At 37.4% G+C, this 26276-nt stretch overlaps 1 protein-coding gene across 5 annotated transcripts in view; it reads left to right on the top strand.

The window, feature by feature from the left end:
* SGCG (sarcoglycan, gamma (35kDa dystrophin-associated glycoprotein)) overlaps positions 1-26276 on the top strand; it is a 161296-nt gene that overhangs the window by 36191 nt on the left and 98829 nt on the right. For 2 of the 5 annotated variants that reach the window (XM_009327768.1, XM_009327767.1), the window contains exon 2: positions 5401-5492. Coding sequence is in view for 1 of the 5 variants with exons in the window: in XM_009327765.1 (XP_009326040.1) it covers positions 20849-20872 (24 nt within the window). In the remaining 4 variants the exon portion in view is untranslated. Of the gene's footprint in view, positions 1-5400; positions 5493-8055; positions 8150-20762; positions 20873-26276 lie in introns of those variants that run through there. The other 3 variants (XM_009327769.1, XM_009327766.1, XM_009327765.1) reach the window with 2 other exon arrangements.

The raw sequence follows: 26276 nt of genomic DNA, 5'->3' as shown, positions 1-26276 counted from the left end.
CGGGGGGGAAAACCCAAGAGGTGATGCAACCGCTCGCTGCCCACCAACCAACGCCCAGTCAGTCCCTGAGCAGCAATTGCTGCCCCCTGGCCAGCTCCCCCCAGTTTATGTACTGAGCGTGATGTCACATGGTATGGAATATCCCTTTGGCCAGTTTGGGTCAGCTGTCCTGGCTATACTCCCTGCCAGCTTCTTGTGCACCTCCTTGCTGGCAGAATGTGAGAAGCTTGAAAAGTCCTTGGCTTAGCATAAACACTGCTTAGCAACAACTAAAACATCACTGTGTTGTCATGTTATTCTCATGCTAAATCCAAAACACAGCACTGTACCGGCTACTAGGAAGAAAATTAACTCTATCCCAGCCGAAACAAGGACACATGTAAAATGAAAATATTTAAAACTTCTTTTTGTCTAGATTATTGCTAACATCCTCATTTCTCTTGGAGCAAGATTTAGTTAGGTAAATGACCACGTTACATATTAGCTAAAACATACCTTTGGGTTAACTCCTCCTTCAATTTTATTTATTTTCTTCTGTTAGCTTTTAAATTTTAGTTTGTTTTTTGGAAGTACTTCTGAGATTTTGAAAGCTGAACCTGTGCAACAAAAGAAATTAAGGAAATTCTCTTTAGGACTCATAACAAATTAAGAATGTATTCATTTAATTTGTACTAGCTAAACAGCCAATCTTACTCATTCTCTCTCTTTGAGCATACATGCTGGTCTACAGTATGACCATCCCACAATAACTTTTTCCAGTTGTTTAACAGAGAAGGAGCACTATATTAGCACTATATCTTTTCTCTTAAATATTTAACTAGTGTTCCATCTTTTTATCACTGTTATTGATGACTGCAGTTTTAAGAAAATTAAACTAATGTAGGTTCCTCCTATGGAAATAATTTAATAGTCAGTTGCTCCAAATATAAAATTGCAATCCGCTAAAACTTTCTGGGCATTGAGTCTGTCAGGGAATGAGCTCTGGGACCATGGTTCCTGTTATGGTGTCCTGGCCAGATCACTGTAGTTTTCATATTTCCACTTCTCCTCTTCTAAATCTTTTGGAACTGGAAACATTTTTCTTGTGTGCCTTAAGTCTTTCTTTTTCTCTCATGCTTCCCTTCTTTCTGGGAAGATGCATGCTGGTGCTGAATGAAAAAGCTATTGTAACTAGTGAATTAAACACTGAATCACAGGATTTAAACAGAGTTTTAGATGCTTTTATATGCTTTTATTTCAAATGCAGATTAGATACACCTGCTTTATTATGTCAGAATTAAATATATATTATGTTACTGAAAAATAACGTTTAATGATAAAAGAAAATGGGGGGCTTTTATATCTCTTGATCAGCTATACTTCTGATATATCTGTGAGTAGGGAAGGAAACAAGAAAAATGAAAGGAGATAAAAGAAAGAGGAAGAAAGCAAAAGAGAGTGGTAAACTCATTTTATTCTTTAGGGTTTGTATCTGTACAAACCTTTATCCAATATGGGCACAGATGCAGAGCTTCCAAGACCTGTTAAACCTATTCTACCATGGAGGGACAGTCATTCAGTTTTCTGTTTTATACAGCCACCTATACTGGGTGACAGCCATGTGTTTCACTTGAATTCTTCAGTGTTCAGATATCACAAGGCAGAAGACTAGCCTATCCTGCTCTGGACATTTAGTGGATTTGGGGTTTTTGCTTTTGTTTTTAGTAAAGGACAAGTGATGTAAAAGGAAATGCTGTGACCAAGGAACATGAAACATGGTTCTCTGTTGATTGTCAGTGCTGTTGACATCTGTTGTAGAAGTGATTTGACATACTGTACAGAATACAACTGTAAATATACTATTCTGCCTGTCACAGTGCTTTCAGATGGAGCTGTGAGTAGGTGCGCAGTGAATCATATCCTAAAATAAAAATCCCAATGCACAGAATAATGAACCTATTAAAAAGTGCTTTACTCCACTTTCCTGTCCAGAATATTGTAGAGTTTCATATAAACCAAAGTATACATTTCTGGTTTTCTTCTTGAGAAAAAGCGAACAATTGACTTCTTCAAGCCACAAGAGTAGTTGAATTTCATACTTAGGAGAATGCCCGAATTGTACCTACCATGCACTAGGACAAAATAATTCCAAATCTGCTTGGACATTTAATGTTTGGTGGGTTATTTTCTCCCTAGTATTAAGTTAGGCAACATCTTCTGCCTTGAAGATACTACTGTAGCAAGGTCTCCCCATTGTGTCTTCCAGTCTGCACACAAGCCGCAGCCTCCAAATTAGTCTTTCCCTCCTCAACTTGACTCTTTGAAAGGGCCTACAAACCTGAGCTTGCTTGTTTACTCTTAGAAAAGCAATTTGTCCCATGTTACATCTATTCCAGTTCACCTGTCAGGCTCATCTTCGCACAGAGTACAAGCAGTGAGCACAAAGTACACATGCAGCTTTTCACTTGCTGCCTCACTACTTAATGTCTTTAAAGGATAATACAGAATTAAACCCACAGAAATTAAATAGTTTTTAATCAAATTGTGTGATGATGCAATCCAAGCAGAAGATACCATTTAACACCCCCCCCCCAAAAAAAAACAACCTAACTAGCCCTCTGTGACAGTTTGAATCTGTTTTATATAAATTCATTTTGTGCCTACGTTAATTTGAAAAGAGAGTGAGTAGAGCAGGTGAACAGGAGGTGCAAAAAGGTTCCTGTTCTGGAGCCACTGAACGTGCTGGGGAGGAGAGTCCAGGTGACAGAAAATGGCAAAAAAAAAAAGGGATAGAGAAGAGCAGTGTGGCAGCAAGGAACTGGGAGACAAGCAGAGATTGAAATACTGCTGGGGTGATCCGGCAGTAGACCCACAGCCAGCTGTTCATGCTCACAAATGGAAAAAATTCCTAGAAACCAGGCACAAGGACCTGCTGTGCACTGACACACTGGGCAGTTGGATACTTATAAAATAAGTCCTTTTATTTTTATCTTGTCTTGCGTAGTCATTTTCAGATTTTTCTGTTTTAGTTTATTCTTGTTCATACTCTAATAAAACATAAATATTCTGAGTTTCAAAGCTGTTTTGAATCTCCTCATAGATATCATGTAATGAAATGGTCTAGGCAGATCTCCCTTAAAGCCTTGTATATTTGGGGGTCCTGTGTTTATATTCCAAAAGGTTCCTATGGGAGTATTTTCCACCTTTTTAAGTAACTATTTAAAACAGTTACATTTTTATAGCTTTAATAGGTGCAACAGTAACTTTCAAATGTTTCTTTCTATTTATACGTGGAAGATTGAGTCCTCCTTTGGCTCACTGTTTTGCTCAGGTTTAGAAGATGACATCCCTTTCTAGATATTCACCATAGCCCTATTCTTAGGAAGGAGCAAGGTCTCAATCTATCAATAAACGGCCTGCTGTCCTATCCCTTACAAATTTAAAAAGCACATCAAACATAGCTAAGTCAAAATGCTTTGGAGGGAAACATTAGAAAAAAATGTTTCCAACAGTTCTTGTTTCGTATCATATTAGAGCCTCTAATAGTAGTGGGAAGTCTGGAGAACTGGAAAAAATCTTTTTTGAAAAGGTGATTCTTCTGTTGCTTCATTATTCAATCTCACAAGTGACTAACATACACAAGAACAAGAATTGAGAAGACTTGGACATTTTCCCTCAGTTCTTGGAAGTCTAGAGATGTCTAGTAACGAATTACTTTTTATATTTTCTGACCATTAATAAAATTACCCCCCACTTTAATTGCTTGAGCATTTGGTTGGTTTGGGGTTTTGCATTTAGTGATTCTAATAGACAAATATTTGCATGTGGTTTTTTTTTTTTTTTTTTGCATTTGGTAATTCTAATAGGTATATATTTTCATGTGAATTTTACTTTTTTTTCCAAAGTATGTGCCATTTTATCCTTAATGTAAATTGCTTTTGCTGTACTACTTGAACTTTCTGAACCTTTATCAAGGTATCTTTTAATTTTTCATATGGTGAAATTTCTGTTTCGTCTGGAGTTACACAGCCTAATTTTAGCTATATTTACTGTTTGCTACATAATTACAGTTTTCAGCAGTAGAGGACTTCTATTCTTAGTTAACTTCATTATTAACTATCTCTTGCAATGCAATTTTGGGGATACAAGAGGCTCGGGGTGTCTTGGTTTTTTTTTCTGAGGAGGGAGTGTGACTGACACTGACTAATTTTAGGCCACAAAGAGAAAGATACTGCAAATGAAGTAAGAGCATGATTCCAGTACTAGCCAGATACTCTTTTGACTGCACAGACGATCTAAGAATCTATTTCCTGACTGCAGTTTATAAGCCTCTATGGACACATACTGCCTTTTGAGAAATAATCAGAGAAAATCTAACATGGAGAATAAAATAAAGCTAAAATTTCTTATTAACTGTAAAATTTTTGTGTAGTACTTTATTTCTAAGATAAACTCTGTTTTCTATAAAGGCTATAATATCCTTATTTTGCCCTAAATGCCCTTTGCTTAACAAATCCTTATCACACTCTTCAAACATGTCACAGACTTGAAAATTATCTGAATAAGTTAGAGAAGTTGATACAGATAGGACCAAATGGCTTCTGTGTCTGTTTTAGATGAATTAGTTAAACTGATATGCGATAGTCATTGTCTTCTCTACCATTGTGTTGTCTTGTACTTTGAGGGGTAAGCAGATGTTCTTGAAATCTTGTAGGTATACACAGAATTTTTGTCAAAATTCTAATTTTTTGCTCTAAAAAAAAATTGACAACTTTTGATGGCAGAATAGTCAAACCACAATTTACTTATCTTTTTCCACTGTTTTCTCATGGTATAAGTTTGCAAGTACTTCTAGTTAGTCAAGTGCTGGTATGAGTGGACTCATACTCAATGTGGAAGATAAATATGTTTGCTTAGTTACTTTTCCAGGACTAAGTCGTCAGTCATTGACTTTCAAAATACAGATGAAAAGGAGGTTGCCAGGTTTTGGTGAGGAACAGGACATCAGCGTTCTTGAACTGTGACGATAATTACTTGACTGAGAGAAAGACTTAGTTTTTCCACAGATGCATGAAACCCCATAATTGAAGTCATTGTTCATTATACTAATGCATTCTAATGCTAGATTGAATTTCAACATTGCAACAGAAATCTTATTATTTTTCACATAGATTTTGGACTAATATTTATTTCTCATTTACTGTAAACTGTGCTGTCGTGAACATTTGCAGTCCAAACAGGCGTTGGGTGTCCAGTGTTTCATTTGCGTTCCACAATTTTAATCTCAGTGGATTTTGGCCCATCACTTGTAAGATGTTTTCAGTTAAAGTAGTCAGGAGGGCAATTCAGGAATATATTTTGTTCTTTCCCCATACTCATGAAAATTTTTCCTTTCTCTTTTCATTCTTTCCATTTAAATAGGAAGACAGCTGCCTTCAGATGATTGAGAACTCACTGACAGTTGCTCTTGCTTCAGTCCTACTTCATGAGAACTTCAGAAGATACTAACTGAGGTATTTATTTGTTCTTGTCATTTTTAGAAATTTTACTTTGCAGATATTAGATAGGTAGAAGAGTAGACAAAAGACATCATGAATCTAGACAAGAAGAGTAATCAGACATGGAAAATAATACAAAAGTTCTGTCCATAAAGAGGGCTACTTGGTGATATAGAATAGAATAGAATATTTCAGTTGCAAGGGACCTACAACGACCATCAAATCCAACTGCCTGATCGGTTCAGGGCTGACCAAAAGTTCAAGCATGTTATTAAGGGCATTGTCCAAATGCCTCTTAAATACTGACAGGCTTGGGGCATCGACCACCTTTCTAGGAAGCCTGTTCCAGTGTTTGACCACCCTCTTGGTAAAGAAATGCTTCCTCATGTCCAGTCTAAGCCTCCCCTGGCACAGCTTTGAACCATTCCCATGCATCCTGTCACTGGATACCAGGGAGAAGAGATCAGCACCTCCCTCTCCACTTCCCCTCCTCAGGAAGCTGTGGAGAGCAATGAGGTTGCCCCTCAGCCTCCTTTTCTCCAAACTAGACAAGCCCAAAGTCCTTGGCCACTCCTCACAGGACATTCCTTCCAGCCCTTCCACCCGCTTTGTTGCCTTCCTCTGGACACATTCAAGGACCTTCACATCCTTCTTAAATTGTGGGTCCCAGAACTGCACACAGCACTCAAGGTGAGGCCACAACAATGCTGAATACAGCAGGATAATCACCTCTTTTGACCGGCTGGGTATGCTCTATTTAATGCACCCCATGTGGGGTTTCCCCTCTTGGCTGCCAGGGCACACTGCTGACAGCTGTGGAGCCTGCTGCTGACCAGCACCCCCAGATCCCTTTCTGCAGGGCTGCTCTCCAGCCACTCCTCTCCCAATTTATACTTGTGTCTGGAATTACTCTGTCCTAGGTGCAGGATCCAGCATTTGGACTTGTTAAATTTCATCCCATTAATCATAGCCCGATGCTATAATGTAATATAATCTAATATAATCTCTTTCTGTAGCTGGGCACTATGTTAGTCAATCTTTCTTTATAAATTGAGAAATCAAATAATTACAAATATGGCAAAAAGAAACATTAAAATGAAGTTAAAATGTTGGGTTTAGGGGGTCTTCTATCCAGTTTTATCTCTGCTTTTCTCCAAGAATAAACAAAAAATTTTGCAGGAAATCCCTGGACATGAATACCCTATCACCTAAATAATGACTAAATAATGAACCCCTCAAAACTATCTGGCATTTATAGGTTTATTCCTCTAATACTTACAGGGAATTTCAATTAAAGAAAAGCTTTGCTGTTAACACAATATACAAATGCTTTCGTCCCAGTTTATCTTTCATAAATCCATGAGATTAAATATAAAAGTTGTTTTAAAGATATCAATAAATATTTTATTATGAAAAATATTTATTATTTTTGTCAGATACCAGTGAATTAATTCCTTTGTGTAGAAAAGACCTTCTCCATTTGTTCATGTAAACAGTCTGATGAAGGATTAATGGTCACAGAATTCATAAAGGGAAAGAAGTATCTTGTAAGCCTCTGATTAGTTGCATTTGTGTCAGTACTAAATTTATGATCTGCAGCTGTTAAATGTCTGATAGGAGCTTCATCTTCTAAAGCATGATAACAGTGTGAGTGCATGGCTTGAAAAAAGGAAACATTGTGCTTTGAGAAATGAAATTGTCCAAACACATGGATGATGATTGCAATGCTTCACATAGCACAAAACTTTTATTCTGTAAATCTTACAAATGTGTGTTTTAATGCTTTTTAAATTGCAGACAGCTACCAGCACCGTAGGTTGAACAGAAAGTCTGTTGGTCATTGTTTGTATAGTCAGTCTAATGTAAGCAGTGTTGGGCTCGAATTCTTGTTTCTGCATTTGAGAACCCAAAGCTTAAATGGCACTGAAAAAAGATGTCTCATAATTTCTATAATATCATCTTAAAATATGTAATATATGCAACTTTTTTTTATAGCTCTTGGTATTTATATGCATCTTCCTTAAATCCCAAGAATGGCTTAACTTTTTGGAAAGGTTGGTAATTGTTAGTGTGGTTATTGTATAAAAATGTCATATGTGCTATTATGTATAGCCAATATAGATTATAGTTAGAATAATGTTAGCATTACAATTAAAAATTTTCAGAAAAACAACTATTAAAATTCAGGTGAATGTTACATATGGATTCAGAAAAGAAAGCAGAAGTCTTTTTTGTTTCTGGTCTTGCATTGTGTGCTGTTAGCAGCTAACTATGTTAATAGTTTTTACATGCAGATTCTATGAAGTGCTGCGTATCCTCAGATTTTAATAAAGCAGTTGGCGTGACAGGTTGGGCCATTTTCGTATGCATTATGGATTGGTATGTCTTACAGTGGGGCAGTTCATTTCTGGAGTCAGTACACAACCATTTTAGCAGTAGAATTGGCCGCTTATGTCACAGATTATAATTAGCTGCGTCTGTATGCCAAAGCAACAGGATGGAATGCAAAACATAGCCAAACATGTGAACGAATTTTCTTCCAGTGATATTTGGCCAGGCCTAAAATATCTTCCACTTCAGATTTGAAAGTAGTGGAAAAGTTAGACAGTTCTCTCTTGGGAAGAAACTGATTGTAGTTTATTCAGAAGTCCGCATTGTTTCAGATCTCTAAAGTAAGTAACAATTTTTTTAATTTCTTTTTATAACTGTATTAAAATATTAGCATATTAATAATTGAGTTGGGTTTTGTTTGTTCTTTACTTATTAGATGGATGCACTGAGCTTGCCCCCCCATCTGATTTTCTGGGCAACATTTCAGGCTCATTCTGTCCTGATTTGAGGATCATGTTGCTGCTTAGGTGATTCATTTTAGGACCTAAATTTAAGTGTTCACTTTTATATACAATTAGTATTTTAGATTCTGATAGTTTAAATATGCTTGTTTTTACAATTAAATGCAGTATTAAGTTGCAAAGTTTAAACTTGCACTTGTGTAATATTAAGAAGCTAACTTTTAGTACTTTTTAGATCTTTTACACTATCATATGATTATACAGAGATATTACTGTACTTATATAAATATATGATTTGCAGTAGTAAATCTCTGATGTTTGTAGCTCTAAATTTTTCTGTTTATCTATCATACTGAAAGTTAAATTTAGTCAAGAATGGATCCATGCTTCTGCTGAACACTTCTTTTTGGCTTGACGGTGTGATAATAACCTTCTATCTCAGAAACTGTTATCAAAATCATTTCTAACTTCTTTGAAACGTACTTGAATTAATATGGAGCATCCAACTATGTGTATTCAGAACTCCTTTTACAAGTTTGTAGTCTCCTTGAATTCAAATACATTTTCTCTTTGATAATTTCACTGACTGAAAGAAAATGACTAACTAGGTATCAGTGGGTTACTGACTCATTATCAAATGATTTATTGGATGATGCTTGGTGTCTCTCCACCAACAGGTGCTCACACTGCATATTTAATCATGCATCAGAATAAGCACATAAGTTCCTAAAACAGGATATTGCCAAAGTGTAGGAATGTGATTTGACTGCATCAACACCAATCAGCTAGGCTCCTTTTATAGAGATATGGGTGGTTTCACCATATCTATCTTAAATCTCTCCCTACTTGAGAAGGAGATGAATCATGTCCTAGAAGTGTCTGCCTCTCTCCATTGTCTGTGGAGGGGGCCTAGGTAAGTATGGCTGATGTTATCTGTGTTTGGTGAGATGAATTCTGGCCCACATAGCCACATCCAAATGAGTAATCCACATGAGTGAACTATAGTAACTGTGCCAAAGAGTTCTAAAAGTTTGCAGTCAGTTAAGATTTTGGAAGTTTTGGTTGTGATGCATAGTCACAACTGATGCCACTTTGGCTGAGATGAATGTCCGTTTATCTTCTAAATAAATGTGATATTCACATATTAGATGCAGACCTCCTTTCCATTACGTAATGAAGAACAAATGGTCCTAGAATACCATCAAAGGGTAAGAATCACTGTGTGGAGTTAAATTAAAAATAAAACGATCTAAATTAAGCCCAGCATTGGAGGGAACCATTTAAAATCTCTTTTCTAAACCTTTACGCTTTTGCTAATAACATGCAACTTTTCCTGGTTGAAAACTTAGTGGTTAAAAGCAGGTTATATTTTAGTTTTTATTCATAATCATAAGGCTTTAGTAACAATATGAAGATACAATATTCATCCTTACTGTAATAGGTTTGTAATTATACAGATATGTGTGACTATACTTAATGTTGAGAATACTCATGCAAAAATGTATATTTTAAGGTAAGGGAAAAGAGTTTGGAGGAACAGCTGAAAGGAAGCAATGGATATATTGTATCATACAAACCCAAGGCTCTGTCAAAAGGCACAGAAAAGTTGTCTGGGCAAGATCCTCTTGCTTGAATAGCCTTGTGAGATTTATTCCTTCCTGTGAAAAGTAATGCCTTTTACATGAGATAACGAATCTCAGGTCCCAACCTCTTATAGTTTTTAATTATTTTCATGACTTGGAATTAAGTAAGCTGGATTTCTGGTGGACTTATTTCTCAAAGTTGATTGTCTTAGATGTTTAATGAGCAGTGACTGAAGATTTTCCATAACAGAGACATTTACAGGGTCTTTCTCTCATGCAGGTTTTCTGATATCTAATAAGGTCTTCTTGCCCATTGCAGTCTCTCAGTGGAGACATAAATGGGGTTTCTTCTTCTCTCTCCTGTCTCATTTTCAGAAAGTTTATAGGAATGTAGTATTTCTGAGACCTCTACTTGTCTGTTGAATTTGGTTAAAATTGGCCAAGAAGCTCAAAAGTTATTGCAGGAGGGAGAGAAATAAATGGGAGCCAGACAATTTAGACAGTGACGTAGAGTGTGGTTGGTTTTTTATTTATTAAACCAGGCTAAAAGCATCATAGCCGTTTGGATAACAGGTTAATTCATTATCCTAGTCAAATTTTCAGCTTGGGTAACAATATTCTCACTATTTAATTCATCTGTAGCTTTGGCTACCTGGGCCAGTCTTCTCATTAAACTTTTCTGTATATCTGCCAAAAGCTGTTATACAGCTGCTGCATTTCATGCCATGGTTGGTTGTGTTTCTGTGGCAGATGAAGTACTACTTCTGTATAAGAATGTGAAGAGGAATATAAACTGAAGTACATCAATATTTTTCAAAATGGAATATGGTATGTGCTAAGTGTTGGATATTGCTGGTGTTAGCCATAAAACACATAGCTTTCACTAAGACATATAATATGTTTGTCTATTTCTGTGTGTGCATATGTATATCCTGAAGGTTTTCTGTAAGAATCACATATGTATGTATTTTCAAGAATGGGATGTAGAGGTGGAATCATCTTGTAGTAATGCTCTTCAGTTCCTCCTTGTTTATTTGCTGTGTCATCAGTGCTCTGAGGAACAAAAGAAGTCTTGGTACCTTTTCTTTGCCTTAGCTTTTTCCAGTAGTGCGAGTGGCAGATACTAAATTTTATACAGACTTTTTGCATCATTGGCTTATCAGTTCTGGATACTATTGGCTTTCAGAAAAGGCTGGCTGTGTAGTGTATATCAGCCTCTGTTTCAAGTTAAAGTTTCACGGAGGTCCTACTTTGAATTTCAAAGCTGTTAGACCTGTCTATGAGAAGCGTGCAGCTTCTGTCAGTGATGGCTGCTGATGGAAGGAGACGTGTCTGCAAAGTTCCACTGCACATAGTTTCCTCAGTTTTGAGAAAAAGGAGATTGAAGGGAAGGGCAGTAATAAGTAAATAAAAACCATGCTATGGTGACTCTGGACTGCTGAAAGCAGAATAAAATGGAAGTGGTTCTTAAAAAATAAATGTTCTGGAATGAAGCTGAGTCAGCAGAGCGCAGCTATGGCAATGGACCCTAACTGCGTTAGCAAGGCTGTAGAAGGCAAGCTGCATCCAAAGGTCTGTTCCAGTCCAGCGTTGAACTGGGATAGATGATCTGCAGAGGTCCATTGCAGCCTAATTTTTTTCTGGGATTCTCAGAATTTGTTCAGAAAGATTTTCCTGAATATTTCCTTTATTATTATTATTTACCTACTGGTCTTGGTTACTCCCCTGGTTGTCTTACTAGCTGATCCAATCTGCAATGTTTCAGATTTCATGTCTACTTTCAGTATGAGGAGGGCATTGCAGTTTACCAAATAAGATATGTCATGGGAGATTGGTAGCTAGCAGTATTCTTGAGTTCTTGTTGGGCCTGCATAAAGTTCCTATAAATCAGTAAGAATTGACTGTAATATTGGACTTGAATTTTACGTGGAAATACAAGGAAGGAAATGGACAGATTCAGATTTTAAAGCCAAAAAAGTAACAGTTAGGATTATTTTAATATCAGCATTCCCTGTGAGCTGAAAAGTCACAGGGGAGGATATTTGGGAGACTGGCAGAAAAGGTTGTAGTTACTGTTTGCCTGAGAGAAAGTTTTCATAGTAGGGATAAGAAAATTATAAGATAGATTTCAGTATGTGGAGGAGGAAGAGGTTAATTGGGGTTTGGCCTGAGTGCCAAACAAGAGAGAGAGAGCATGGTGAACACTCCAAAAGTCAGCATGGATGAGGCGGACGAGGCTGTGTCAGGTTTGGTTCTCTCCACATTCCTGTAATAGTATCCTGATAAGCTTTGTACCTTCATATTACACCCCAAAGCTTCTGGCATATATGCTGGTTCTACAAAAAGACAGTAATTTTTGAGCGCTAAAGAGGTGAAAGTTTGCCCAGAGGGCACCCAGAGCCAAGTGTTATGTAGCATGGATGGATATAGTATAGAGTTTTATGTAGCCAAACAGAGTTTTATGGAGCCAAACTTTCTGTGGGATGGGCAGCAAGACCGGAATAGGAGATGGTAGTCCTGTGCTGCCCATGCTACTTTTCAGGCTATTTTTCTAGTCTCAAATGCTCAAGTAGACCTGATGAAGGGCCTATATGCCAAAACACTTGTCTACTTTTTCAGTCCTACTGTTTGGTATAATAAAAGACATTACTTTTAGCCACAAAACTTTTCTTCCCTGTAACATTCTACTTTTAGTTTTGTTGTGTTATGGTAGGTATTTTCCATTTAATGAAAATACTGAAGAAGGCTTCTGAAAACTGTTATCTTGCTTAAACACAGAACTGCATTATGAAATAGTATATTTCATTCTGCATGATTTCATGAGTCATTTAATAATTATGTTCAATGCATGTGTGAAGATAATGCTTTCAAACAGAAATGCAGTTCTTAAATTCATGAAGTTGTATAAGAGTATTAATGTATTGTCATAACAGAGAAGAAACTGTTTATAAGATATATTTGATAAAACCACTGCTTGTGTTTATCTGAGTACCCCACGTTCTTTTTGTATTTTATATTTCATTGAAATTGTTACTAACAACTTTTGTGATCTGTGAAAGTACATACTTTTTTACATTTAGATTCATATATTTCATTAATTTTGCTTTTAGTTAAATGTCTATTGAACTGATAGTGTTGTGATTCACTCTTGGTGATTTGTTTTAACTGATTTTAGTCATGTTTATGGAAGACAAAGCTGTATCGCCTTAGTCATATTGAAAACCTCTGAAATGCTATTTAAATTAAGAACATTAAAATGACTGTCTTCCTGTATCAGAAATCCTCAGGTACCTAGTAACATATTACTTCAACTCAGGAAAATATTTGAAACTAGCATTCAAAAAGTTATCTAGAAATAAGCTTTGATTTAGGATCGTTTAGTAAGTGAAGCATATAAATGGCTAGATTGTAAGATAATGAAAACAAAGGCAACAGAAAGCAAAATTATTCTCTCTTCCTTTGCTTTCTCAGAAGATTCAGATTCCATCTTTTGCTACCTTTCCCTTGTCTTTGTGACTTTCTTCAGCATTCCCTGGGCACTTTCTCCCCATATTTTACAACCTTCACTTATGTCTGTCATGTTCGTTTCCTGCGTGTACCCACTACTTAACCTTTTTCTCTTATCCCCAAGTGTCTACTCACAATATTTAATTTACTGTACTTAAATTATACTGTGGAGACTTTTTCTTTTTTACATGTCTGATTTCATACTTTGTTAATTCACAGCTGAAAAGAAATGAGAACATTTACAAGACAATTTTCCCATCCTGAAATAGATTTTAACATTGTGGTAGATGATTTTAAATTTCAGCTGAATTTTATCCAGCTTTTTCTTTTAGATTGAGGTAGTAGATTTTGAAGCCACGAGCACACTCTTTACTTTTGTACACTAGAGGCTAAAAAAATCTCTCAGTTGTCCGTATATTGAACTAAAGCCTTTCTGACGCATGATTACCTTCCAGAACTGTGTGTAAGGTTGTTCTTCAACTGCCAGTTAAGGAATCAAAATCTATCCTAGGCAGAGTTTAGTTGCCCAGATGGTAGAGAACAGTCCAAACCACCTGCAAACCTGGACTAGGTGAACCTGCAGAAACTAAGATCTAGCATCATTTATCTTTATTTTGCCATTAGAAACTTGCACATTTTTCCCGAATTTGAGTTTAGGAAAGCCTAATTTGCAGCTCTTTCTCTTCCTGGAGAAATGCTTGCATGAGAAGTCACCACCACTGTTCTGGGATTAGTGAAATGTTCATTTATTGAAGGGACAATTATCAGAGGGCTTTAATCAAAATATAAGTGCTTTGCTGCCTGCCTCTGACTCACAATGGAGCTTATCTGCCAAACACAGCAGATGAGAATGTTTTTAAACATATGTGGGACCTCTTATTTATGCTGTTGTGGAATTTGCTTTTCCAAGTAAAAGCTTTGCTAAACTGTAGAGCGGGTTTCAGGATTAGTGATCCCTACACAGTGAAGTAAATTGTTCACTTGAAATACGGGTCTAATCCAGCCTACAGTGCAGGTAGTAAGCGATCTGAGCATGCACAAAAGCCACAAAGAATTTTTCTTAACTGTGTATCAGAATCAGTACTTCAGCATGAGCTGCAGTTTTCTTTGGACCTACAAGGAACAGTTTAGTGAATTGGTCTTAACCCCTTTAATTCTGTTTTCACAAACTATGGTTAAAAATTTTGAAGCTCTGGAACTAGTCTCTTGCTCATTATTTATGGTCAAAACTGAAAATAATACTGCAGTGGATGCATAGGTAGCAGATAGCATACTGATACTGTTATTAGACTTTCCTGTTACAATATTCCTTTTTTTTTTTTTTCCTATGTTCTGGGTTGGTTCTCTGGTAAGATCTCAGACTACAAAAACTGATTGACATGTGAGGGACTATTGTCTATATTTGATGAGCAAACTGTCTAATTTGAGTTAAAAAAGGCAAGTTATACCTGTGTTCTGTGAATGTCTTTTCCTGTGTATGCGCAAAGAATAACTTTAGAAAATACAGACATACTTCCTGGAGAAAGTAATGTGCTTGTTATTTGATCCAAATAGGAATTGTTCTCCAGTTATCCAAATTAGGATCTTTAAAATGAAGAAATATGCCAAAAATAAGTCTTACTTTTCAGATTACAGTAATTGATTTACATCAATAAATCAACTTTAATTGGAAGTTAAGAATTTTAATAATAACTGCTTATTTCCATTTCGGATTAAATACTTTTTATGAAAAATTCTACTTTGAGATACAAGGAGTATGTATGTTATGTCGAATGAGAGATTTTGCTCTTAGTTTATTTTGGAATGCATACATACTTAGCATGTACTTCTGGGCTCTGTTTATGCTTCGTTTGTTTTCACAGCTAATTGGAAGATCAGCTATGTTTTTCCTACTGGTTTTAATCCAAGAAGCGGCATACTGATCAAAAACAGTATTTATACATTTTGCCATGTTCTTCATCTTCTGTGTTTCTTGCATTACATTGTTGCTTTGTCACGGTTGCTGAAGAAACGTAGAGTTGGTTGCTGCCTAAACAGTTGAAGTCAACATCACCAAAAAAGGCTGCTGTAGTACGTCTTTTGACGATTTCCTTATGTGTCTAATACGTATTTAAATTAATCTGGTTTTCCCCTGTGTAAGTAAAAATGAGTAATAAAGCTGTTATGACCAGGACTGCAGTGCAACAGAAGCACATCACTTTGTGTTCATTGACATTTAAAATTCATCAGAAAAGGGAAGAGATTTAAAATATATAATGAGACACAGTATACATAGGAAAGCATTTTGCTTCCCTTGCTACTGAAAAGGAAAGTGAATTTTGAATTTTTAGTTTAGTTTCATGTGATTTTTCAAAAAAGGTACAATTGTGACTTTTTAGATGCAAGGTCAAATTATTCTTCTTTCATATTTTTTAAAACATATCTGTGATCAATCACTTGAATTAGGGAGGGAAGACACGCGGATTAATTTTCACCTCTAGCCTCTGCATCTAGTTCCATTCCTTGTTTCTTTGGTGTATTTTCACTTCACTATTCCAAAAAAGCTTCACAGAATAGCAGTATAACTCCATTTACTATATGAAATCATTTATCAAGGCTAAATAAACAGCTTTTCAAGGTCCTTAACCAACATAGGAAAGCATCACAGAAAGGAGTTAAGTTATCTGGTTTGTAGTTGTGCTGGTCTACTGTATGAACTGGAAGTATGCCTCTAAAGAGATAACAGCGTGCTACCTGGAAGTAGCACTTTCACAAAAGCAGCAGCAAGAACAGGAAAAAGAGAAAAGGTTATGCCAATGCATATGTCTTTATGTACTTAAATAGAGCTGTTTCTTTTTGCTCTCACAGAGAGTACCTCTTCCCAGCACTAAGGACATGAAATACTTTTCCTAAGAACAACGTTGAGGATAATATTAAAGACTTTTACTAAAAGCTCTGTCCGAGCAGGACTTGCATTAGGAACAATATTTCTACAAGATACATTTTGGCCTTGCTGGTAATCATTGTTGTATGATAGAAAGGATCTGCTATCACACACCTAGAACATAAAAATATATCTTTTTTTAAAAAAATATTTTTAAATAGAAAAAGATGCAATTGCTTTTTTAAAAAATATTTTTTAAAAGTATCTAAAATTATTCTTTGTCTGGTAGACATCCACACGAGTTTATGATAGCAGAGATTCTTTCATGATTTATCTCCATCAGAGGGATTGCTTTCATTTCCTTCACATTTATAAAGAACTTCAAGCCTTTCACTATGTTCAGTAACCCCAATGAAGATTATTTCCCCATTCCTCCCCGAGTTAGCTTTGCAATTCTGGCACATCTGTCACACTTCCCCTATGTATATAAATAACCAGAAAAAGCATGATAAATGACAAAAAAGTTTTTAAAAAGTTTATGCCTACCAGTGTTTTGAGATTCCTGGTGTTGTCTCCAGTATAGGAAAATTGAAGATCACAAAAACAATTCTTATTTGCATTTAGTGGTCCTTAACAAATGAAATTTTGTGCACAGAAACCTAATCTTCACTGCTACTCAAAGCGACAAACTACCAGATCCTGTCTGCAAAGTTTAACTTTACTATGTGTTAAAGTAAAACTTTGTGGTGTTTTTTTTCTTGAGATACTGTACATTGATGATAAAGGAGGAACTGAAAATAACTGATAGCATCCAAGCAATACAGTAAAAAAAAAAAAAAAAGTAATTGAGAGCAGCAATTTAAATAGCAATACAAACAGCATGGGTTGTATACGTTTTGTCAACTACTCAAATAAACAACTTCTCTTAATGTCCATGATACCCAGAGACATACAAACCACTCTAGCCAGAATTCTATTTAATCACCCAGGTTAGGAGTATTACTGCTGACCTGATATAATAAAAGTTCGAATGTGATGATTTAAGGGGAGTTCTTAGATGTTCTTTCCAAATAAGCAGTATGCTAAATAAATACTCTTGAAATAAATAAAAAACTGTATACCTTGTAGAGCAAAAGAAGTGTATTAAGGTTATTCTTTGAACCGTTGATCCAGATTTCCTATTTCTTAAAATTGTGACATTGGTTTAATTTCTCTTTTTATGAAGGAATATTATTTCAATTCAAATCAGTATGACTTTACTATGTTTATCTGCAGAAGACAGGGGTTTTTAACTACTATCAGAAATATTTGGTACAATGGTGCATATTAGAAACAGGTTAGCTCCTTTGAAACACTTTAAATTGCGGTCAGAAACACAGCAAATTCTATGTGTCTTTTGCGCAAATAAGTAAACTCTGAACTTTATAGACAAAATAATTTTTGTGAAATTACAGATAATATAGATTACCTATTCATGTAAAGATGTTACTGCAATACAAAATTATCAATAGTTTATATTGGCAAAACTTAATCTAAGATTTAACTTAGGTTCACCATCTTTCCAACACAGAATAAGATATTTCATTATGCATGTCAAATATGTAAAATGTGTGTACATTTCAAGTAAAAAATCCACACCCAACTTGTGCTGAGCTTCAAAAATAACTGGATGAGGATGAAGGTGCTTGCCAAAAAGTAAGCTGAAAGCATCCCAGAAAATATTTAAGAGCATTATATTGGACGGACAGATTGGATATATGCTCTCTATCAAAAAAAGTTTGAGAGAGCAAAAGTAACTCAGCATGGCAAATCAGCAGATTAAGGGAAATAATTAGAAGCAAGAAGTCATATTTCCCAAATCTGAAGTTGTGTGCAAATGAACAAAATAGAAAAGATCATGAACTCTAGCAGGTTAAATCTAAAAACAATACAGCTGGACAAAAATGTTTAAGGAACAATGAACATCATAAGTGACAATAAATCTTTCTTCAAACATGACAACCACCAAAACCTGCCAGGTAGTTTGTATGGTAAATGGATGATCAGACTCTAAGTGGTCAGAGAAGTGAAAGATATAAGAAGTATGCAAAATAAATTATTTGTGTTTCTGTTAATTGTGGAAGAAGCTGGAGCACTTTCTGTGCTAGAACCCCACTTTATGGGGTTCTTTTATTTCAGAATAAAAGGACTATAGAAAAAGCTTATCTGTAGGGGACATGTAGATAAAATACATAGTAATATTCAAAATCAGAAGATATTCACCAAAGACCTCTGAAAAAACTCAATAATAAGTGAACTACTAATGGTGATAAAAGGCCAGCTCTAAAGATTGCAGAATCCTGAATTAATTTAGATTGGAAGAGGCCTCTGGAAATCATCTAGTCCATCCTCCTGCTGTACTTTATCAGGGAGTCTGTAGCAGACTCTTAGTAGAACATCACTTGTCCTTTGATCTTTCTCATAACCTCCTGAATGTCTCCTTTTCTGTTTCAAAGCAAAACTGTATGCATTTGACTCAGCCCTTTGCACACAGCGCAACCCTCTGCCTCCTTGCCTTCCCAGCCTTTCTTTCCTGAGTGCTTGTATCCATCCATTGCAGCACTCTAGTCATGTGGGCTATCCAATGTATTTCTGTAATTCCAGTGGGATCGTTGCTCTGCAGCTGTGCATGAATTGCTCTTGTTTCCCATGCTGTGTTCATGCATGTATAGACACTGGAGATGGACCCCAATCATGCCACTTTTATAAGAAAAGGGAAAAAGCCTTCTCCATCATGCTGTCCCCTGGATGCTTCTTTGCTGCCCCCCATGCGTTCACTTCTTTTAAGGCTATAGCAATCCTCTCCTGATGTACCTATTTTAAAGCTTTCCTCACTAAGTTAGCAAAGATGCTCTTGCCCAACTTGGTCAGATGGATCCTATCTCTTCTCAATAGTTCCTACTCCTTCAAGAGGCTCCAGTGGTCATAAATGTCAAAGCTCTGCCTCTGACACCAGCTAATTAGTAAGGTATTAACATGCCGGATATGTCCACTCCTATATGAACATTTCTCTTTCACTGGAAGGATTGAGGAGAAAACCAGCTGGCCCTTAAACGCTTTACCCCTCTGTCAGAGCTCCATGGTCACTCTTCATGTGCTCACCCTTAGGAGTTTCATTCCATGTGATGAGCAGCAAGGGCTGGATAAGCCTCAGAAGTCTCTGCAATATCCTGTATCTCATCACTCAGCAAGTAGAAGAACTCCCAAGACATCAAAGTCAGGTCAGCAGATGGGTGCCTCTGTCTCCTGCTAAAGGAAGTCTCCAATGACTACCACCTACCAGTTGCCTATGCAGGTTGCCGCTCTCCATCTTTTTTTACTTCGCTGAAGGGCATTTCAAGACTGAATGATCGGAAACGCAAATGGCAGATAAAATGCAGTCTAGGTAGATGTGAAGTTTTACACATAGAGGGAAAAAGGCCTTCAAATGCAAAGTGATGGTATCTGAACTATTACAACGTCATAGTGAGATCCTGGGGTTATGATGAATGATTCATTGAAAACACCAGTTCAGTGCCCACTAGTTGTCAGAAAATGAAGCATTTGGAATTCATGGGGAAACGGTAGAGATCAGAAGAGAGTATTGTACAACTCCATCATCTACCTGCCTTTTGAATCCTGTGTGCTGTTTTTGTTCCTCCTCCATCTGTGACCTGGGCAAGTTAAGAGGAAGGTAGTAAGTACAACCAAAGGAATAGCACTGCTTTCATACAAGGAGGACAACACAACCTAGAAAGGAAATGATCAGTGTCAGAGAGAACAATATGATGGAGATCTGTAAGAAGGCTTCCATTCTTTCATCAGTATCATCTTTTAGTCACCATCAGAGATAGGCTATTGAGCTAAATGGACTTTGGTCTGCTCTGGTATAGTCCCTTTTATGGTTTTAACTTCATAGATAAGGTAATAAACATAAAAAGTGTTCTTGATTATTTGTGTAGGTCAATTTGTTGTTATCAGATGGGATCTGCTGATGGAATAGGATATAGTAATACAAAGCAGTTGAAGTAAAATTGAAAAAATATTTCTGAAAATTTATTTTAATTACATCAGTCATTAGGTTTCCTAACATTTTCTGAATATTTGATTTTGTTTTATTATTTATCACATGTTCTGTTCTTGTAGGAAAAGTATGTGTTTTAAAATAAGACCTGTTTGTAAAAGCTTTGTAAATTACCCTGTTAATTGTTTCTGTCTATTTCTGTCAGTATTTCATTCTTTTTTAATTTTTTTTTTTTTTTTTTTTTACAAATTAAGCTGATGGAATTCTACTTACTGTTTGTTCACCTCAATGTTGCTACCCCTCCAATCTTTTTTGACTTTGCAGCTGAATTTGAGTATGATAAAATGAAGGCATAGAGCTTTTCAGGGTAATGATGTTTTTTCAAGTTTTGTGAAAGTTTCTTGTGAGGTAATGCCCTTATTAAAGGAAGCCTCTGTCCTGGTACATTCTGTTGGCACGTGAATAGTATCTACTGGGTCAGAACACACAATTCAAGCTAGCTAGTACTGGGATGTATTATCTTTTGCCCAGAAAATTTTTATAAAGGACTTGGAGAGAGCAAAAGTAACAAGGTTACTGCATTGATGTGGATACTTGAAGAACAAAAGGTACAAATTGGTATACAACTAAGCCTCATTACTTCTGTTTATAGTACAAATCGTTAATTAAGCTTTCACTGTTTCTTTGCTGGTTTTAAAGGATTTTTAGGCACAACTGAAAGCAACAGCAAAAATACCCAGGCCCTCTATTCTCTTTTTGTTCCCTTTGTGCACTGTCACTAATTTCAGTTTTATCTTTGCTGCTGATATAAGTGGTAAGCGTAAACTGCGATTCCTAGTTTGCTGTTTCCCGGCACTCTTCCTAGATGAAATACTTACCTGCCAACACAAATTTCAAATTTGTTTCAGCATATTATTGCTGTGGTCATAAAAGATGTGCTGTCTGTTCAAATACCATGTCTTAACTGCTTCATGATCAGAGATAGTGAGGACCAGTCCTTCATGTCTTGTGGCTGTTTGTAACATCTAAGAATTCCTGTGTTGGATCACTCCGGGATAACACGAGTCAGCTTCGGTAGGTGTTAAATTAATATTGGTTGATCAGGAGACCATAGAGACAGAAACTCTGCTTTGCGGTACTTCCTAAACGACTTTATATGTACCTTGCCATACCTGAATCGCTGTCTTGACAGTGATTTTTTTTTTCTTTTCCCTCCATGCATTTTAGCAAAATGGCCAGTGAAGGTAGGCCTGAATAGCTTCTTCAGCAGACGATGTGCAGGGTTAGATACCTTCTAACAATCAGTTATCACTGATGTTAAAAATTATCAAACACTGGGGATAATATTTTTGGTGATTGATGCTGCAAGTAGCTAACCTGATACTTCACAGGAGCATTTTGAGGTGTGTTCATGTAGTCCACAGTATGCATTCAGTTCCTTTGTGGTTTTTTTTCTATTGACTTGTATTTATTTGTGTACATTAATAATATACATTTGGGAACTTGATATACACTGAAGATTTATATTTTATGTGCCTGAACAGAAATTTCAAAAAGAAAATCCTAAAGGAGTTAACATCAATGTTCCCCACTGAGGAGGTCTGGGAAATTTCTGTATGTGCCCCTTCTTTCCAGAGGATGACTCTGAAGAAATGTCCCAAATGAAAATACCAGTAGAAATTTTGGGAAAAATCAATAAAATTAATAATTATTCTGTCACCAGGACTAGATGGTATTCACTCATGTTCAGAAGGAAAAAAGTTCTTTGTGTGCCTTTCTGGTAAAAGATGCAAGATAGCATCAAACATGGCTTCATCTTAATTTTCTGCCCCAAGAGCTTCTGGTGTATTTAGGTATTGCTAACTGCATGATTCTAGCTTTGCTTCAACAATACATTCCCACTGTCCATTCTTCCAAGAGCTGGAGTACAGAGTAGAATAGTGATGAGAAACACAAATAAATCTTCAAATATTGTGCGATTCCTATTAATTTTGTATGCAAACAGGGAGAGTTTCAGCATTGTCAAAGTAGGTAGAATACCCCCAGGCAGATTATACCTATCTTGATATTTTGAACAAATAAAAGAGCAATAATGTCAGTTTAAGCAAAAATGTGACGTTCATTCTGTTTATAAATGGTTCTAAAGGGATTTTAGAGGAAGAGTCTCTTATAAATAGGTAAAATGTGAAGTAGACAGAGACCATCAGATATTTGCAAGCAACTGGGGAAGAATGTTTTAAGTTACAACCCTTGAACAGGAGGATAATGTCCCATAACCTTAGACTTCCGAAGGTATGTGGACATCTTCCTAGTCCATTGTAATGTGATAGGAAACAGTTTTACTTAAAGAACAAAGACAGTGTCTTAAAATACATCTTTTCTGTAGTTGTCTCACAAGTGCTGTAGTTTTCTGGACTTGCCAATGATATTGTAAATCCGAGTGACAGAGATTTTCTCTGGAGGACAATAGAGATTTTAATGTATACTTGAGAATACAGGAATAGTTCTGTAGAGCAGTCTGGAAATGAATGGCAGACTCACATGTCCTTATTTTTTTGTCTGGCACTTTCTTCCACGTCTGAATGTATTGCTTTTGCAGGTACAACAGGTTGTGGTGTAAAAATACGGTATCAAGGGTAAGAATTTGAATTTCATGAAATGTCTGAAATGTCAAATTGTTTGCCAGGCTTCCAATTTCTGATACAAAACAGGAATATATCTTTAAAGAGTACAAGTATGTTTTACCTTTGGTAGAATTTTCAAATAATTTACAATTTGGAGTAGTTATTGAAAAGGCTGTAGCAGGGAAGAAAGAAAAATGAACCTATAAATATCAGAGCATATTCCAGAATTTTTTGTCAGTTAGAATTAAATCTTTTGTGCCTACATGCAGATTTAAGTAAAAATATAAATTGTAATTATATTATATAGCCCGATGGAGCTACCACATGGTGTAAAACAGCTCACTTCCTCTGGACTGTCACAAGTTGATAAAACTTTTTCTATGTCAAATGAGGAATTATTCCCTTTTATAAAAGCAAGAACGTTTTTCTGAGAAGTAGGTTTGACACTGTGTAACAGATGGCATTCTTGTTCACTACACAGGGCTTTTATAATCTTGGTAATCTCATCAAAAGAAAGGTAGTGGAATGTCCATTAAATTTAATCTATATAGGAAAATGATTGTTGCCGGGAGCCGGCAGCTCTCATGAGGGTGGCTGACAAGGCATGGCCGGGGCCGGGAGTAATGGCGGCAGATTTAAACGCGGTGTAACTGCCACCAACCTAAATATCTGATCAGTGCAGGAAGAACTATAACAGAATGGGACGTCATGAGAACATAACTATTTTTTGTAGTCTGACCTTCAGACAATAGTTAGTCAGTCAATTATGATTGGCTGACGAGGCATTGGCGGGGCCAGGAGTAATGGCTGCCACCCCCCACTGCCAGTAGAGGCAGCCCCAGGGAGCGCTAGCGACCCAGAGCGAGGCGCGGCAGCTAGGGCGTGGCGCAGCAGCTTGCGCGGCAGTTCGCGAGGGAGGGCGCCTAGGCATGGCGCCTCGTCAAAGGGAGGGGCATTCCACGGGCTGAGTGGGGGACTCAGCGTACACATAACCCAGCAAGTGGGCACAGGTCAAGGGCACTCATCCTACCCGACCCTCAAGGCAGAATGGTGGGCACTCGTCTGAGGGTAAAGGGCAGGTAGCCCTTTCAAATCTTTTTATTACAAAATTTTAACCTTAACGCCACAACAAATTTATAGTGTCCAACACACAAAAACAAAGAACTAAAAAAATGCATTATTAACAGTTGTAGTCAATCCATGCAAACTTCTTTCTAATGCATCAGGGCAAATCCTAAAGAAATCCACAGAAAATTTATAGACATACTGGATTCATTAAGCAGTGTATCTGATACTCCAGTAAGTGCAGTGCTGCTGGATTACAGAGTTTTCTTTCATTCTGTCTTTACAAATTGTATGTGGGGTACAAGACCAGTACATGAAGTCCAATCCAGACCCTGCATGGATTTGGACTTCATTTTCTTAGGTATTGCCCAGACAGAAGAAAAAAGACAGGAACTGTCTCAGGTGACCTACAAATAAATACACATCAAAACTTTGTATGAATGCAGCCAGACGAGGGTGTAAAAAAAAAAGTAATGAAACAGTATTAGTCAGATTGATAGCCAGTGATATCAACACAGCAAAAGCCAAATAATTCTTTCATTCCTTGAACGTTTTCCAGCGAGTTTGAAGAAGGAATCTGAATGGGAATGATTTGGTACTTCTGCAAATGTGTCCAGTGACTTCCTATCAAGTACAAGGAGCATAAAAAGAGTAGGAAGAAAACATTTGAAGACTGGGAGGACAATGTGGAACATTTAGTGATGGGAGCTAACTTCTCAACACAGAATAGTAATAAGGTTGTGGTTGTCCATGAGGGGACTTGAAGATGAGGACAAATAGTTTATCTTTGTTGAAATAGAGAAAAAGGCAAGAGTCTGGCATGGATGAGTCGAGACCTGCTGGTCAAACTAAAGGGCAAGAAGGAAATGCACAGGCAGTGGAAGCAGGGACAGGTATGCTGGAAAGAGTATAGGGATGCTGCCTGGTTGTGTAGGGATGGAGTCAGGAAGGCCAAAGTGCGGCTGGAGCTGAACTTGGGAAGGGACACAAAGAATAGTAAGAAGGGCATACTATAGATATGTCAGCCAGAAAAGGAAGGTCAAAGAAATTGTACACCCCTGATGAACATGACTGGCAAACTGGTAACAACAGACGTGGAGAAGGCTGAGGTACTCAACAACTTTTTTGCCTCAGTCTTCACTGGCAATCTCTCTTCCCACACCTCTCGAGTGGATGGACCTCAAGGCAAGGACTGGGGGAGCAAAGTCCCTCCCACTGTAAGAGAAGACCAGCTTTGAGACCACCTGAGGAGACTGGACATACATACGTCTATGGGACCTGATGAGATGCATCCTAGAGTCCTGAGGGAATTGGCTGATGTAGTTGCCAAGCCACTCTCCATATTTCATAAATCATGGCAGTCAGGTGAAGTCCCTGGTGACCGGGAAAAGGGAAACATTGCACTCATTTTTAAAAAGGGTAGAAAGGAGGACCCTGGGAACTAGCGACCTGTCAACCTCACCTCTGTGCCTGGGAAGATCATGGAACAGGTCCTCCTAGAAGCTAAGCTAAGGCACATGGAGGACAGGGAGGTGATTCGAGACAGACAGCATGGCTTCACCAAGGGCAAGTCTTGCCTCACCAACCTAGTGGCCTTCTATGATGGAGTCACTACACCAGTGGACAAGGGAAGAGCCACAGATGTCATCTATCTGGACTTCTGCAAGGCCTTTGACAGGGTCCCCCACAACGTCCTCTCTCTAAATTGGAGAGGTATGGATTTGATGGATGGACTATTTGGTGGATAAGAAATTGCCTGGATGGTTGCATCCAGAGAGCAGCAGTCAATGGCTCAATGTCTGGATGGAGATCAGTGATGAGTGGTGTCCCGCAGGGGTCCGTATTGGGACCAGTACTGTTTAGTATCTTCATCAGCGACATAGATAGTGGGATTGAGTGCACCCTCAGCAAATTTGCATATGACACCAAGCTGAGTGGTGTGGTTGACATGCCTGATGGACGGCTGACACGCCTGATGCCATTCAGAGGGTCCTGGACAAGCTTGAGAAGTGAACCTCATGAGGTTCAACAAGGCAAAGTGCATGGTCCTGCACATGGGTCAGAGCAACCCCCGGTATCAATACAGGCTGAAGGATTGAGAGCAGCCCTGCCGAGAAGGACTTGGGGATACTGGTGGATGAAAAGCTGCACATGAGCCAGCAATGTGCGCTCGCAGCCCAGAAGGCCAATCGTATCCTGGGCTGCATCAAAAGAAGCGTGGCCAGCAGGTCGAGGGAGGTGATTCTGCCCCTCTCCTCTGCTCTAGTGAGACCCCACCTGGAGTGCTGCGTCCAGCTCTGGAGCCCTCAGCATAAGAAAGACA

This window comes from Pygoscelis adeliae, unplaced genomic scaffold, assembly GCF_000699105.1.
Source record: "Pygoscelis adeliae isolate BGI_AS28 unplaced genomic scaffold, ASM69910v1 Scaffold14, whole genome shotgun sequence".
NCBI lineage: Eukaryota > Metazoa > Chordata > Aves > Sphenisciformes > Spheniscidae > Pygoscelis > Pygoscelis adeliae.
This window is presented reverse-complemented; position numbering and strand designations above follow the sequence as displayed.